Genomic DNA, 13,282 nt, shown 5'->3' with positions numbered 1-13,282 from the left:
ACGACGCTTCTTTGTTTCGCCTCCATCGTAATTTATGATAACGTACAAGAAGCTAAGACACCTAATGCAATTATATTCGACTTGTATGTGATTTCTTATGTGAATTGAGTGAGATAGTGCGAGAAAATGTGGTTATTGTCTCATACAATTTTTTCAGTAGGGCAGTAATCACCCAGACTGTAAAGATGCTATTTTTAATACAAGGATAGGTCACAGTACACATCAAACGGGATCACACCTGCTGGCGAAGTCGGGCGATTCCTGCTTGTGTCAGATCAAAGTTGACAACAGGGTTGTTTTTGATCCTTCTAGCCCTGCCCGCGTAGCGTAATGTGCTGAGGGTCTCCTTAAGGTTGCTGTCTGCCGGGCTGGTGCAGGCAATCATCACAGCATGGCTGTTGCCCCCCAACGAATCTAGAGAAATAAAAATGAACGCGGAAGAGGAAACTCAGTGCTAGGAAGTGATGCATCTGTAACGTAGTTACCATAAACCACGTATAATGCTACCTCCAAACGATAGCTTGCCTAGTCCACGAACATACAAGGGGCATCAAGAACAACGTTTTTAAATTACTTTTTAGTAAATATTGGTCCTCCAAGTCTCTCTGGCTATATTGGCAATAGTTCAGTGGCAAAAATATAACTGTTGCTCTGAAAGCTAAACCTAGAATTATCCCATAAAAAGCGTCCTTGGAAAACAAAGGACAGACCGCCGCCGTCTAGAACTGAATTTCAGAGCACCATGACCTCGCGTATTCGTTTCTGAATTGTTTATTGACGCATGCATTTTGCTCGTAAAATTGGCTGGCAGTACAGTTTCACCGATATCCCTTTTCTTGTCTTCTAGCTTTAGAAATCTCGGAATTTGGCAAGGCTCGCCTCAGTGTGACTATAATTTGGAATTATTTCGACGCAGACCAATATGTACTCAGCGTCCTTTTAATCACTGTAGAGCCTCCCCAGTTTGTAGTTGCCTTATTTTAGTTAAACCCTTGTGGCAATTAAATGCTTCTTATCTGAAATGGTTCCCATGTTTGAGCCAGCTAGGATTTACTTATACCACCAAACTTACAATGTGCAAAATGAAGGGGCATAAACAATAAAATATGCTTTATCAGCCATAGTCTAAATCTCACAGCACCTTGTTAGAGGGTCAGAAAACTTTCTGCATATTTCGAACAGTCCCTAATACATCGAGGGAAACATACGTGGTGATCCCATAAAAATGTTGCTTGTCCCGTATCAGCCGAATTTTACGGTTTTTTAATGGTACTCAGAGACTCAAACGGCACTAACAAAATGTCTTATCACTGTGCTCTCACCATGGCACGGGTGATGCTGCACAGTTTTCCTCCTGAGTGTAGTCACACACATTAGAGCGTAGCTGATGTGTATACCATGTTTAGGCATCAGCGCAAAAGGACAGAGACGAGTGGAAGGAGGTACACAACGACGGCGGAGGTGCACAAAGCAGTTGTGTACATCCTTCCACTCGTCTCTCTGCTTTTGCACTGTTACTTATCATGGATGATCACCAACTAGCCCAAACCTCCGTTCTTCTACAGCTGATGTGTAACCCCTCTCACATTGGTCGCATGCTCAGACTCGCATGATTTTACCATTGCTGTTCGTCGTCTGAAAATTTCTAACACCGGCTTCAACCCTTTCAGAATATAGTGTCTCATCTTTCTCCGTATACTCAGTCACTGGCAAAACCCTTCCCTGTTACCCTAGTACTTTCGTAATATGCATCTTCTAAGAATGCAATGCCACAAACGCCAACAGTAGATCGGTGAGCTTTCACCACGGCGCAGCTTTTAGACACACACACAGACAGGCAGCTGTCAGTTCTAAAAAGAGCACATGGTGGGCGCATGGTAAATCCCGCCTAATCTGGAGCAGAACAGTGCAGTTTGCACTGGCGAGTCTCTCATGGACAACACTACCAAGCTGATGTCTCGCACCAGTCAACTGCTAAGCCACTTTGAGAAATACTGTACGCGCACTAATTTAGTATGGGTACTGCCACTTCTCTCACGGCGAAGTGTGAACAATTATAGACCTTTAGTATAGTAAACTACTGATTGCGGATCTAAGAGAAAATAGGTTAGTGTCCCGTAACTAATCATCCGAGTTGCATCATCCACAATCCCGCTATAGTAAACTGGAATATATTAAAGTGAAACTCAGTTCTTATTTTTTATTGCATAAGCGACTCGACATTTTTTCATTTATACTAAAGCCGTTTGTATTTAGACATGAGTATAGTAAAAGGGCACCAAAACATAAACACCTCAGGAGGTAGGACAGCAGGCCTCCAGGGGAGCCCTAAATAACAAAATTTTATTCACCAATATCACGTCGACGTCGTAGGATAAACTTCTGTCTTCCATATTTCCCATTTATGTGTAGCCCTGTCTGTACGGTGAATATGTTGCTCTCGTCATTCTTATTCTGATTCAGCAATGTGCACATACAAAAATCACTGACGAATCAAATTCGCTAAGAGTATGGTGCGGTACAATATAGTCGTAAGCAGCAGAGGTGAAGATTTAATGTTTCCTAATATCATATGTGTGTGAATTAACGCCGTTCGAGGAGAATAAAAAGGTTGGGCATTACTATTAGGACACCCTTACTAAACACTGACTAACAATACCTCAATCTCACAACACGTAATTCTCGACATACTTTTGAAAATTTTAGATCAAATGTCATTCTAAATTACAAAAACAAAGCTCTATGAGAAAACCTGACACCGACAATATTAAATTCTGGGCAGTTCAAAACGGTTGCAGCGCAGCTGTTTGCTGCAGAATCGAGAGCTTCTCAATACCTGGGCCAAACTACAGCTATAACCCAAAGCAAGGACACAGCGAAAGGAAATAACATCAGTAGTCACTAGTATAAGTCAAGATTATGTGAAATGAAAGACCTGAACTGGGATAAAAATATACGTTCGCAGTCAGTGCACTTTACTTAACGATGTTTAAGTGGACTGAGAAAAACAACGTGAAAAATAAAAATTTTTGTGAGCCTCGTTAAGGCACCCACGTTTGTCCTGCAGAGTTTTGTGGATGGAGCCATGACAGACAAAGGAATTCGAAAATGTAGTCGTTAAATGCAATCCGCATTAATAACTCCAAGTATTGGTCAAAGCTGCGCTCTCTAAAACATGAGATGGTGGTGAAGAAAGCAATTATTGTGCGCGTGCACAGTAAAGTACACAGTATGTGCCACATTCCCAATGCTCAACCGTGCAACCCAGGCATGATCCCAGCCAAAAAATGTTTGTACGTACCCTGAAGCAGCCTCGTCAGTTTAGAGTCTCGGCATGGTACGTGGGGGTCGCCATCACATAGAGCGCTGATGACATTGCCAAGTGACGAGTGACCTCTGTTGATTTTGATTCCTGTGAACAAATTAGGAGTACACACTCATCCATCTTTTGACACTGATAATGAAATGTCAGCTAAGGGCCAACCAAACAGCTAAACCCTAGAACACGATATGATTTGATATCAAGCGCTGTATCTTTGAAAATGAAGCACTAAATTACAATCGTGTGCTGTGATCGCAATGGATAATTTGCTATTACGCGTAATTCGCTTATCACAAAAGCCATGTAGGACACTGGTTAAGACGTCCTGAGTCACTTGCGTGAGTAATGAAGCAAAGTATTGAACCTCGTAGAGAAATATTCAACCCTACATGTAGTGAATGAAATCTGGCTTTCAAACCAAATTATCGAAACGTCGACTATAAAAGCTGCATGGAGAACATGGCGGACTGCAAGCTGCACAAAAACTGTACATTCTCGACCAAAAAATTCGAAATCACTGGATATGTTACGGAGCGTAGCAGTAGCGCACCCTCAACTGAACTATTCTGCCGCAGTTTGACTACAGTGCCTTTTTACCTTCCAACTGCTCGCCCTTTCCCAGCATTAGAGCCATCCACCAACAACTAGCAGCTTAAACATTTAAACATTGGAAACAAACCTTCCTTGAGCCTTTCGCCAACTGCCTCAGTTTTTCCAGCTCGTTCAGATCCAGCGAGATCCACTATATCCACTATATGGTACTCGGATAGCCTTGTGGAGCCACCATCTCCTTTGTCCCTCTGCTCTACAATCATGGTGAAGATTGCGTGAGACCGAGATGACCGCAAGTTCATGTTGGTCGAAGCTGTGCTTCGAGATGCAGGGGCATTCTCGAGGAGCTGGATTGTCTCTTCGGGAGAGGTCACACTTACTTCCGTCAGGTTGGTAACCTGTTCATACAAGTTGAAACAAAAGCACAGACAGTGTATCAGCAAGCGTTCGCGCTCAACGCGAAAGCTGAAAATGGGATCAAAAGAAAGAGCGAACATTTCTAGTACCACTCTTTTTTCATCTGATAATAAGCATGCAAGGAACATTGCACTGTTCAAAAATACCAAGGATAGAGATTTCATAAGTTCAAGGCGCGAAACCAAACACGGGCACAAGAAAGGCAACGGGAAGGAGCGCTTGGTCCCGTTGCATTTCTTGTGTCCATGTGCGTTTTCGCGCCTTGAACATGAACTCTCACCAACTAGCCCGACAAAACGTTATTTCAAGGTAGATATTTGGTCACAGCCCTTTTATAAGTTTAGGAGAAGGAAGAGAATACATTTATTGTGAGGCTGAAATGATTTTTGAGAGGAAAGTGAGGATGGCTATGGCGCTGGGTGGCAGACCCCATTCCAAGACGCCATTGGCCGCTGCCACTGCTCGAGCTCTCTGGACCCGGGCCCGCTCCTCCAGGTCCGAGCTGTACAGGGCCGCCTTCCAGCCCTCCCTAGTTGGATGTTATAACTGCTATATTTGTGTTTTGCTGGCAAGCCAAGACCATGTGGGTTAGGTCAGCATACTGCCCGCAGAATTTGCACCTACCCATGAATGCCGGATCCACGTAGGTATTTTAGTATGGCGAGATTTTTAAAACACCCGGTTTGAAGCCGTTTAAGGTGGCATTCCTTATATCTGTCGAGACCCTTGGCGGGTCACGGGAGCTCCCCTCTGCAGAGGCGGAAATGAGTTTCCATCTTCGCATAAATTATGAGCGGGATTGTTATAGTTGCTGTGGTGGAACCGGATTATTTTAGCGGAACCACGGGTAGGAAAGCTCGGGAACCGCGTGAGCGGTCTCCTTCCCCTCCACCATCTGGCGACCGTACACCCACATCATCTGTTTTTTTTTGTTTCTTTTTACAAGTAGCTGAATCTGAATTGCTCGTATGTGGCAATAACGTTCTGCAGGTGAGTGGCGCTATCGTACCCCGCACGTAATTTCGGCAAACCTGTTGCGAGTCCGACATTTATACGCTGCGTCGGAGTGGGTGGAGGCCAGTGCAATCGCCACTTCCTCCAACATCTGCGCATCACTAGTTTTTACCGAGAGCCCGTTGACCTGTCTTTCTTCATGCACAATAGCGCTAGTGCAGATGCCGTCCTCGCGGGGGACCCGCTGCATCCACGTAATATATGTGCCTCTCTTACTGCCATAGTTATTTTGCTTAAATGTTGCTCTACAGGCTTGCAGCTTCCCCTTATTATGCTCCCGGTCCATGTTTTTAGAGAGCGGCTTAACCGTCCAAATATTTTCCACATATCCGAGATGTCCACTCTCTTTTCGATGATGGGGAGATGATGGGGAGAAGCCCGAGAATTAGGTCTCAGAGGTTTTGCCTGCCGATGCTGGTCACGGACAGCTTAGAAATATGCTTTGTTCTGCGGGCCTCAATCTGCTCCCGTATACTGTTATGGATCCCGGTTTGGAGCATGCACTCCGCATAGGTTCTGGCCGGGAGTCCTAGCGGCTTTTTAACCGCCGCCCGAATCACCGCGTCAAGAGTTCCACGGTCGCTCTTCCTCAGCTTGAGATAGGGCGCCACGTACTCCCCACGAGTGACGCCGAACGCCTAAACCAGGCAAACGGTTTCTTGTTCAAGACGTACACCGTTCTTGCCGGCGATCCTGCCAATCATCCTACTAATTTCTCCGCAGGTGGTCTTTAACTTTTCAGGGTCTTGTAAGTGTTACCCAGGTTATAAATTTGCAATCCCAATACCCGAAGGATGTCCATTTCTGGTATCGGATTGCCGTTAACGTAAATGTGTATGTTTTGTCCTAGATCTTTAGGTTTTGCAATGTGCAAGAGTTCTGATTTATTCGGAGCGCACTCCTCTCGGAAGGCTCCCACCATGTGCTCTAAGTTACCCATGGAACGACCAGATGGTATTGTCGTCCGCGTAGATTTCGTGGTGTACGCCATTCAATGGCGTTGAGCCTCTCTGGGAGCGCTATGAGGGCAACGTTAAAGAGCAGCGGAAAAGAGCAGCTCCTTGAGGCGTTCCCCGTGTTCCCATATCCATTGGCCCGAAATTTTATTGCTTAAGCAATACTACGCCAGGTTTCAGCCCGTAGCGTAAACCTGGCCGGTAGCCACGTTTGACCTTTACAGCGACCGTAGATGGGGCCCCTCTTCAAGCCGTCGGGTAAACCCGGTCGGTAGCCCGCCGCGCCGCGGAAGCAGAAGAAGAAGAAAGAAGAAGGAAGAAGAATAAGAACAGAAAGAGAAGCTACGTCGGCTTTGCTTACGCAATCTACCGGATTGAACTAAAGCTAAACCTCAGGTTATTTTTTCATTCCCCAACCTGATAAAAGATTTCTGATTTTCTAAGTTTTTATGCAGCTAAAATATTTCTCGCCGCAATTGTTGCCGTTTGAAATTTTGACTTTTACAATATTTAACGTTGTCAAAGACCATCATCAGGTCCAGGGTCAAAATCGCCCTGTCTCTGAACTCCCTAAAAGGAGATCAATAACTTCCCTATTGATTTGGTGCAGTACATCCTGCGCTGATAAAAGTGGCCGGAAGCCGAACATGGAGGGCGGCAGCAGCCCATGCTGTTCCAAATAGTCGGACAGCCTTTGCCTTACTGCCACCTCCATGAGCTTACCGGTGCAGGACGTGAGAGTGATTGGTCTTAAATTTTCTTTTTTATCTTTATGCCCGGCTTTGGGATGAACATTACTATGGATGTTTTCCAGTCATTTGGTAACATCCCCGAGTCCCAGCAATCATTACTGGCCGCAAAATCATCCAGGGTTTGATCGTGGAGGTTGGCCAGAAGGCCGACCGTATCAGGTCGTCCTCCGGTGTCGTTACTCGCCTCATACTCATTAATGCTGTTTTTATTTCTACGACGGGGGAATTCTACATCCTAATTATGGTGTTTTTTCTCTAGTGTATGTTCTAAATTCCTCATCTTCATCTACGGTCGTACATGAGTATGTTTCTTTGAGTTTGCCGGCGAGCTGTCATCTGTGCCTTTGAAGTCATTGAGTACCCTCCTCAAGTTACTGCTTTGTGTGCCTTTGGACTTATTAGGTTCAATGAAGCACCTCCCTACCCTACTGAAATAACTGTATGTGGCAATACCTCACATTTTCCCACACAATCTCATTCTGTTCACATAAGAAATCACATACAAGTCGCATATAATTGCATAAGGTCTAATAGCTTCTTCTACATTATCATAAATTATGTAGGATAATTTATGATAATTTTGTGAACTGTATGAGAGTCGGTGCGATTAGTTGAGATTTTATGAGGTTATTGCCACGTAGAGTTTTTGATTTTTCAGTAGGGTACGGAAAACATATGAGGCAATATCCTCACATTTTCTCACACGATCTCACTTATTTCGCATAAGCAATCACATACAAGTCGCATATAATTGAATAAGATCTCATAGTCTCTTGAATATTATTATAAATTATGCGAAATATTTTATAATAATAATGTCTACCGTATGAGAGTCTATGCGATTAGGCGAGATTGTGTGAAGTTATTGCCTCGTAGAACTTTTGATTTTTCAGTAGGGCTGACAAGGCTCCTTGTACTTTTCCTGCTGAGGGTGCCTCAGATGGATTCGCATCTGGATATCCAGATGGTTTTTGCTTGAGATCACGCTTATGTTTCTGCCTGTTTGGTTAGCTGGGAAATTCTAATTTTCAGCTTACAGTTCTGTATTAAGGTTTAAGAGCGCAGCACAATGCATAAGCACTACATCATTGCTAATGCGGGTACCCCAAAATAGGAGCAGCCTATTATAATCACGTAACTATATAATCATAGCCGACGTACTTCGAGCTGCACGCTCCTAATCATGCTGTTAGCCCAAAACAATTTAATGCACTAGTGAAGTCTTACCCTTATCGTGCCAACGTGATCCTCCCGTATCGTCAATGGTTCTCGGAATGAACATTTGGAGAATAAATCAAAAATATTTTTCTTGTATATCTGCGAGAAAGTAGAATTGACATTAAATCCATGACAAGCCAGTTGTACAACTACAAACCTGATGCCTCCTACATTTAGGTTCAGTTTGTATCTCAAAGGGATGAAAGAAAATTCAGTTGCACTCGAATATTCGCCTGCTTATTCAAGGAATTTGCAGTATAATAAAGAAAAAACCCTTGATGTAGGTATAACATACAGGGTTACTTCAAGAGAAATAGGCATATACACACAGAGCAGAGCATAGACAAGTAAAAGCTTCAAGGGTCAAGACTTCAAGCAAATGATTCATCAGCCAGAAGTTGATGACCGTTCTTGGTTTGCCCACAAAGTCTACTACGATCGCACTCGAATCGAAAGAGAGCTGGATCTTTTTGCCACTCAGATTGCTAAAATAAAATAAACGCCGCTTATTCCGCCTACGTGGTGGTTGTGTAAAAGGTTAAAATCAATAATTCCTTCAGAAGCAGCATTCATGTCTTTTGACGACAAGCGCAATGGCGCAATCTCGTTGTGCGATGCTTAGGAAATGGTGGAATTGTGCAACACATTAGGGAACAAAGCTTCTGTATATATAGGGGAACTCGTTCAAGAAGCACCACTTGGGAATGAAGTCTTCATCTCAACAAATATATCGGTGGCGTTTCACTCATGACCTGACTATCGACAGTGATATATACATACAGCAGAATAGTTCTCACAGTTTGGCTCTTTAAACTTTATTGGCCATATTTAGTACATTTTCGCGAATTACACGTCCCGTGTTTGCTGACTTGCATACAATGCACTCACCTCGAGGAAAGTAGCTCGCACAAGGAATATTTTCTCTGAGCTTGTCGTGATATGCTTGAAAATATTGTCAACTATCCTGGCGATAATGCTCGCATCGTCACAGCCGGTGTCATTGGACGACGAGCGCGTTCCCATATTGAACGTTTTTCCAGAGCCCGTTTGGCCATAGGCGAGAACGATGCCGTTGTAGCCTTGAACATAGAAGATACATTCTTGGTTTCAAACATATTTGCTGACGTGAACTCATTGAAAATGTAAAATTGGATCTAGCAAGTATAAGCGGACGGGGGCCTCATAGAAAATTAGCAAAACGCACAAACTATACCTACAACTAAGAGATGCAAAAGGGGCGCCTCATTTCCTGACAAATTTGGGTATGACGACAATACGGACACGAAGTTAAAAAATTTATAATGTGAATCTGCTCAAAATCAAAGTCCGAGACAGCCACTGCCTTAGCTTAGGCGCGCATGCGACGTGTGGTGGATGTGCACTGTCTGGATGCGATGTAGAGGGCTTGGAACCAATGGCAGCAGTAAGGCTTTCTCTTTTCTTTGACAGCACTCCTGATGCAAAAATGATTACAGAATGCGCATTCTTCAAAGAAAGCCCCACAAAGAATAGAAAATCACTTTTGCCTAGGCCCTCTTGGTTTTCAATGCCATGCGTCTTCTCTCGTGCACACACCTCGATCCCTGCGATTTCAGCTTACAGAGGCCTAAGAGAAATGTGCAACACGTACTAAACTGTTCAGTTTTGGTGCACAATATGATGCATATTGTTGCTACTTGAGAAGCGCATTACACTGCCAGTGTTTTTGCTGTCTCCAGTTTGAACTCTTGCTGCATGTGTCACTTACGGTAGTTCACCAACTATAGGCAAATGAAACACTTATATGGGCAGAGGAAAAAAGGTATTCAATCCTTTATGACTTTTTTTGTGTCTGCTGTAATTTCATTTCTGACATGAGAGAAATTGAACATTTTTATTGCAAACTCTTAACCACACGCACTCTTCAAAATTGCCGGGCTGGCTCAATACCTCGCTACGTGTGGCTTTCAAACCAGCCCCAGGACAAGCTTTGCACGCCAACTCGGAAGCCGGTTTCTTCTCATGCTAAGTTGCCAGACTTTCGTGCTGTGCTTCGGATGTCGCCGCCTTCATACGTTTTGACAAGGTTGGACTAAATACGTTAATTAGGCCTCTAGCGTAAGCAAAGCTTAAATCACCCATTACATACTTCGCTAAACCTAACCATACGTACAAAATACGCGAATCAAAATTTAATTCAATGAACGCTAGATCATATATTTATATCCATTTATGCTCTGAGCCAAGATAAACCAGCACTAAATGTTTTAGCTGCTACGCAGAACGTCCCCTGAATGAAGGAATCTGGCTCCAAGATCACACCAGGGGCCCTCCTTTCGGCATGGATTGAGAGAAAATGTAACTACATAATTTATAGGCTTAGTTTGACATTCGATGACACTAGAGAAGCAGAGAAATGACGCTGTTCAGCAGATAATATGCGGCAGCGATATAGTGCCATGGCAAGTTCTACACCGTAAAATCCACCAGAGGTATTTATAGCGAGTTATAATCCTGGCATGCAGGACATTTACTCTTCCGTTCGCCTGCCATGGCCTGCTAAGGTACAGAATTTGACTCGTTTGAGATGTTCCAGCTATCAAAGAGCCCATTCCATCTCTCCCATCAATAGATGGGTTTATTGACATGGAAGGCAGAGAGGCTGGCCGGAATGAATAAAATCTGGCCTGCTACTCTGCCCTGAGGAAGGGGAGAAGAGAGAGGATCAGATGGGTGACGATGTGGGAGAAGGCCTATGGAAAAATTATACAGGCACCATAGTTCGCTTTACAAGCTCGAATCGAGTCTGGTGGCGCACCAAAAACGGCAGACAGCCCGCACTGCCTGAACATCCTTCCCCTTGTCCTTCCAAGCGCACAGCACCAGCTCCTCCGACAGAGGCCTCTTATCCAAACGCTTCGAAGAAACGGAGAGAACAGTTCTTTCACGCGCATACATCAAAATATGTTCTGGGTCTGTACCGTTCTTTAAAGACAAAAACCTTTCAAGGATCACGTCGAAAATCTCGCGCACGCGAGATTTATTCGCCAGTTGTGTCCGGCAGACGTCGCAATTGGTTCTAAAGTCGACATAATTTATCCGGCCAGGACGTCGAAATACGTTTTGACGTCGACGTAATTTCCCAATTCGGCTACTTAAGACTAGTGCCTATAAAAGCCCAGTATGGTCCATGTAAATCCTTTCAGTCTCGCGTGTCAAGCAGAGGAGTCGTAAGATGCCGATGTCACCGACCACGACACCAAAGGAAAGAGAGAAACGAAATTATAACGAGTACACAAAGACAATATACAGGTAGAAGAGAAGAGGTAGAAGAAAAGAAGGTGCAAAGGCTCTCGCCATTAAGCTCTTAAGTGAAATTAAATGCAATCCTGTAATTTGTAACTGTGTTTTTGTTGTATCAGAATGTCCATTGAATTTACTGGATAAGGAGCCTCACTGTCTGACGATCGTCTTTGACTCTCTTCACCTCTCAAAATAATAATACATGTACAGGTGCTGTTAAATTTTGTTTCCATTGAAATTCAGCTATTGTGCAGTCATTTCAAGTCACAAAATTTTGGTTACTGAGAAAGTGTTTGCTACGGCTGCAAATACATTACAATGTTTAAATAACGTAGAAAATGTTTTATTCTGCATCTGGAGGTAATGTAAACCAGTGTAATGTGCATGCATGGAACCATTTCTGTTTGCTGTGCGTGTTTCGGAGCTACTCACAAGAAGACATTATTGAAAAATTCCCACCGATTTTAATAAAGCAACTTTTTCACGCATTACTGTTGTTAAGCGCCTTTGTCAGCTGTTTCTTTACTCGTGGATTAGGAGCGCGCTGGCACACATTGGCCATCTTACGTCTTGTGTTGTTGCGGTGCTTCGTCATGCTCTACACAGCACCACAAGAACAGATAAGTGGTGCAGGAACAATGCGGTCTATCATTGCTTTTCGGAGCAAGACTGCAATGACCAGCGTTTTGTTCATTACCCTTAAATAACGTTTAGCGTGCAAAAGTTCATTTTCGAATTCATTATGCTAGGCTACAAAATAATTCAGCCTAATTTAGCTATACTATGTTACTACCTTAATAACGTCTTCTAGAAAATCAACCACCTATACGTCACCCCCATACCTAGCCACCAAGGCAAGGGAAACCACAAATACTGGTTTAACAAGATTTGTAGGCGCTTGAAAAATGGCGCTAATCTCTCATTTCAGAAAGGTAGAGAGTTCGTCAGAACCCGACATTATGACAAACGTAGTAACAATTTTGGCACTACAACAATGCGCCAACACCGTTGTTCTCTTTAAAGGCCATGCAAGAAAGGTAAATAACGATGCTGCTACATTTTCGTGTCTCCAGAACCAAGTTTACCCTTGGGATAGAAATGAAATCTTTTAATCGTTATTTTTGTGGGCAGTCTTTATATGCTCACCTTCAAATATCCTGGGCAGCAGGCTGGAGACGCATGCCTCGTAGACCTCAGCCAGGCTCGATTCTTCACCGAAAACGTAGTCAAATGTGAACATTTTTTCACCACGTGAAACTATAGTCTGTTCATTCTGCACTGTCCGTGTGCAAACTTGGCACCCTTCCAGTACTTCATTGGACACTAGTGGGCGGCAGCGCACCGCCACTTTCACGGGGATAGTTTTCTCCATTCCGGTTTTGATTGAGCAAGAGGTCTGCAGAGAAAAATGATAATCGAAGGGTAAAACTTTGTCCGAAAGCAGCTAACGAGGAAATGAAAGAGAAACTTTGGAGGTACAGCAGTAGCTTGAAACATTACTACAAAGAGGTGTGCTGCGCATCTGGCATTGCAATGAGTTGCCGCAATTCACTGCAAATTCAAAAATGAGCCGACGCATTCATTCAAGAGCCTCACAAATCCGGTACGTTTAAATTCATCAAGCTTCTCCAGCGCTTAAAAGCAGATGAATGCGGAAAAAACAACAACAGAGAATTGTTAAAGAATACATCTGCTCGATTTAAATAAGCAGGAACAGAGAGAGTGGTTCAAAGCAGCAACCAGCTGACGAATCTGCCCGTGCACAACTA

At 43.7% G+C, this 13,282-nt stretch overlaps 1 protein-coding gene across 1 annotated transcript; it reads right to left on the bottom strand.

Moving 5' to 3' along the window:
* Positions 1-232: 232 nt before the first annotated feature.
* Positions 233-12,885, bottom strand: LOC146184106 (chromosome-associated kinesin KIF4-like). The gene is made up of 5 exons (XM_084608489.1): positions 12,660-12,885; positions 9,120-9,310; positions 4,002-4,272; positions 3,302-3,412; positions 233-414 (listed from the first exon to the last, which is right to left on the bottom strand). The coding sequence occupies exons 1-5, from the start codon at positions 12,883-12,885 to the stop codon at positions 233-235; spliced, it is 981 nt and encodes a 326-aa protein (XP_084464615.1).
* Between the last annotated feature and the right edge of the window lie 397 nt (positions 12,886-13,282).

The sequence above is a fragment of the Amblyomma maculatum genome, chromosome 7 (genome assembly GCF_055883805.1).
Source record: "Amblyomma maculatum isolate TAMU_Amacu chromosome 7, ASM5588380v1, whole genome shotgun sequence".
NCBI classification, from domain to species: Eukaryota; Metazoa; Arthropoda; class Arachnida; order Ixodida; family Ixodidae; genus Amblyomma; species Amblyomma maculatum.
This window is presented reverse-complemented; position numbering and strand designations above follow the sequence as displayed.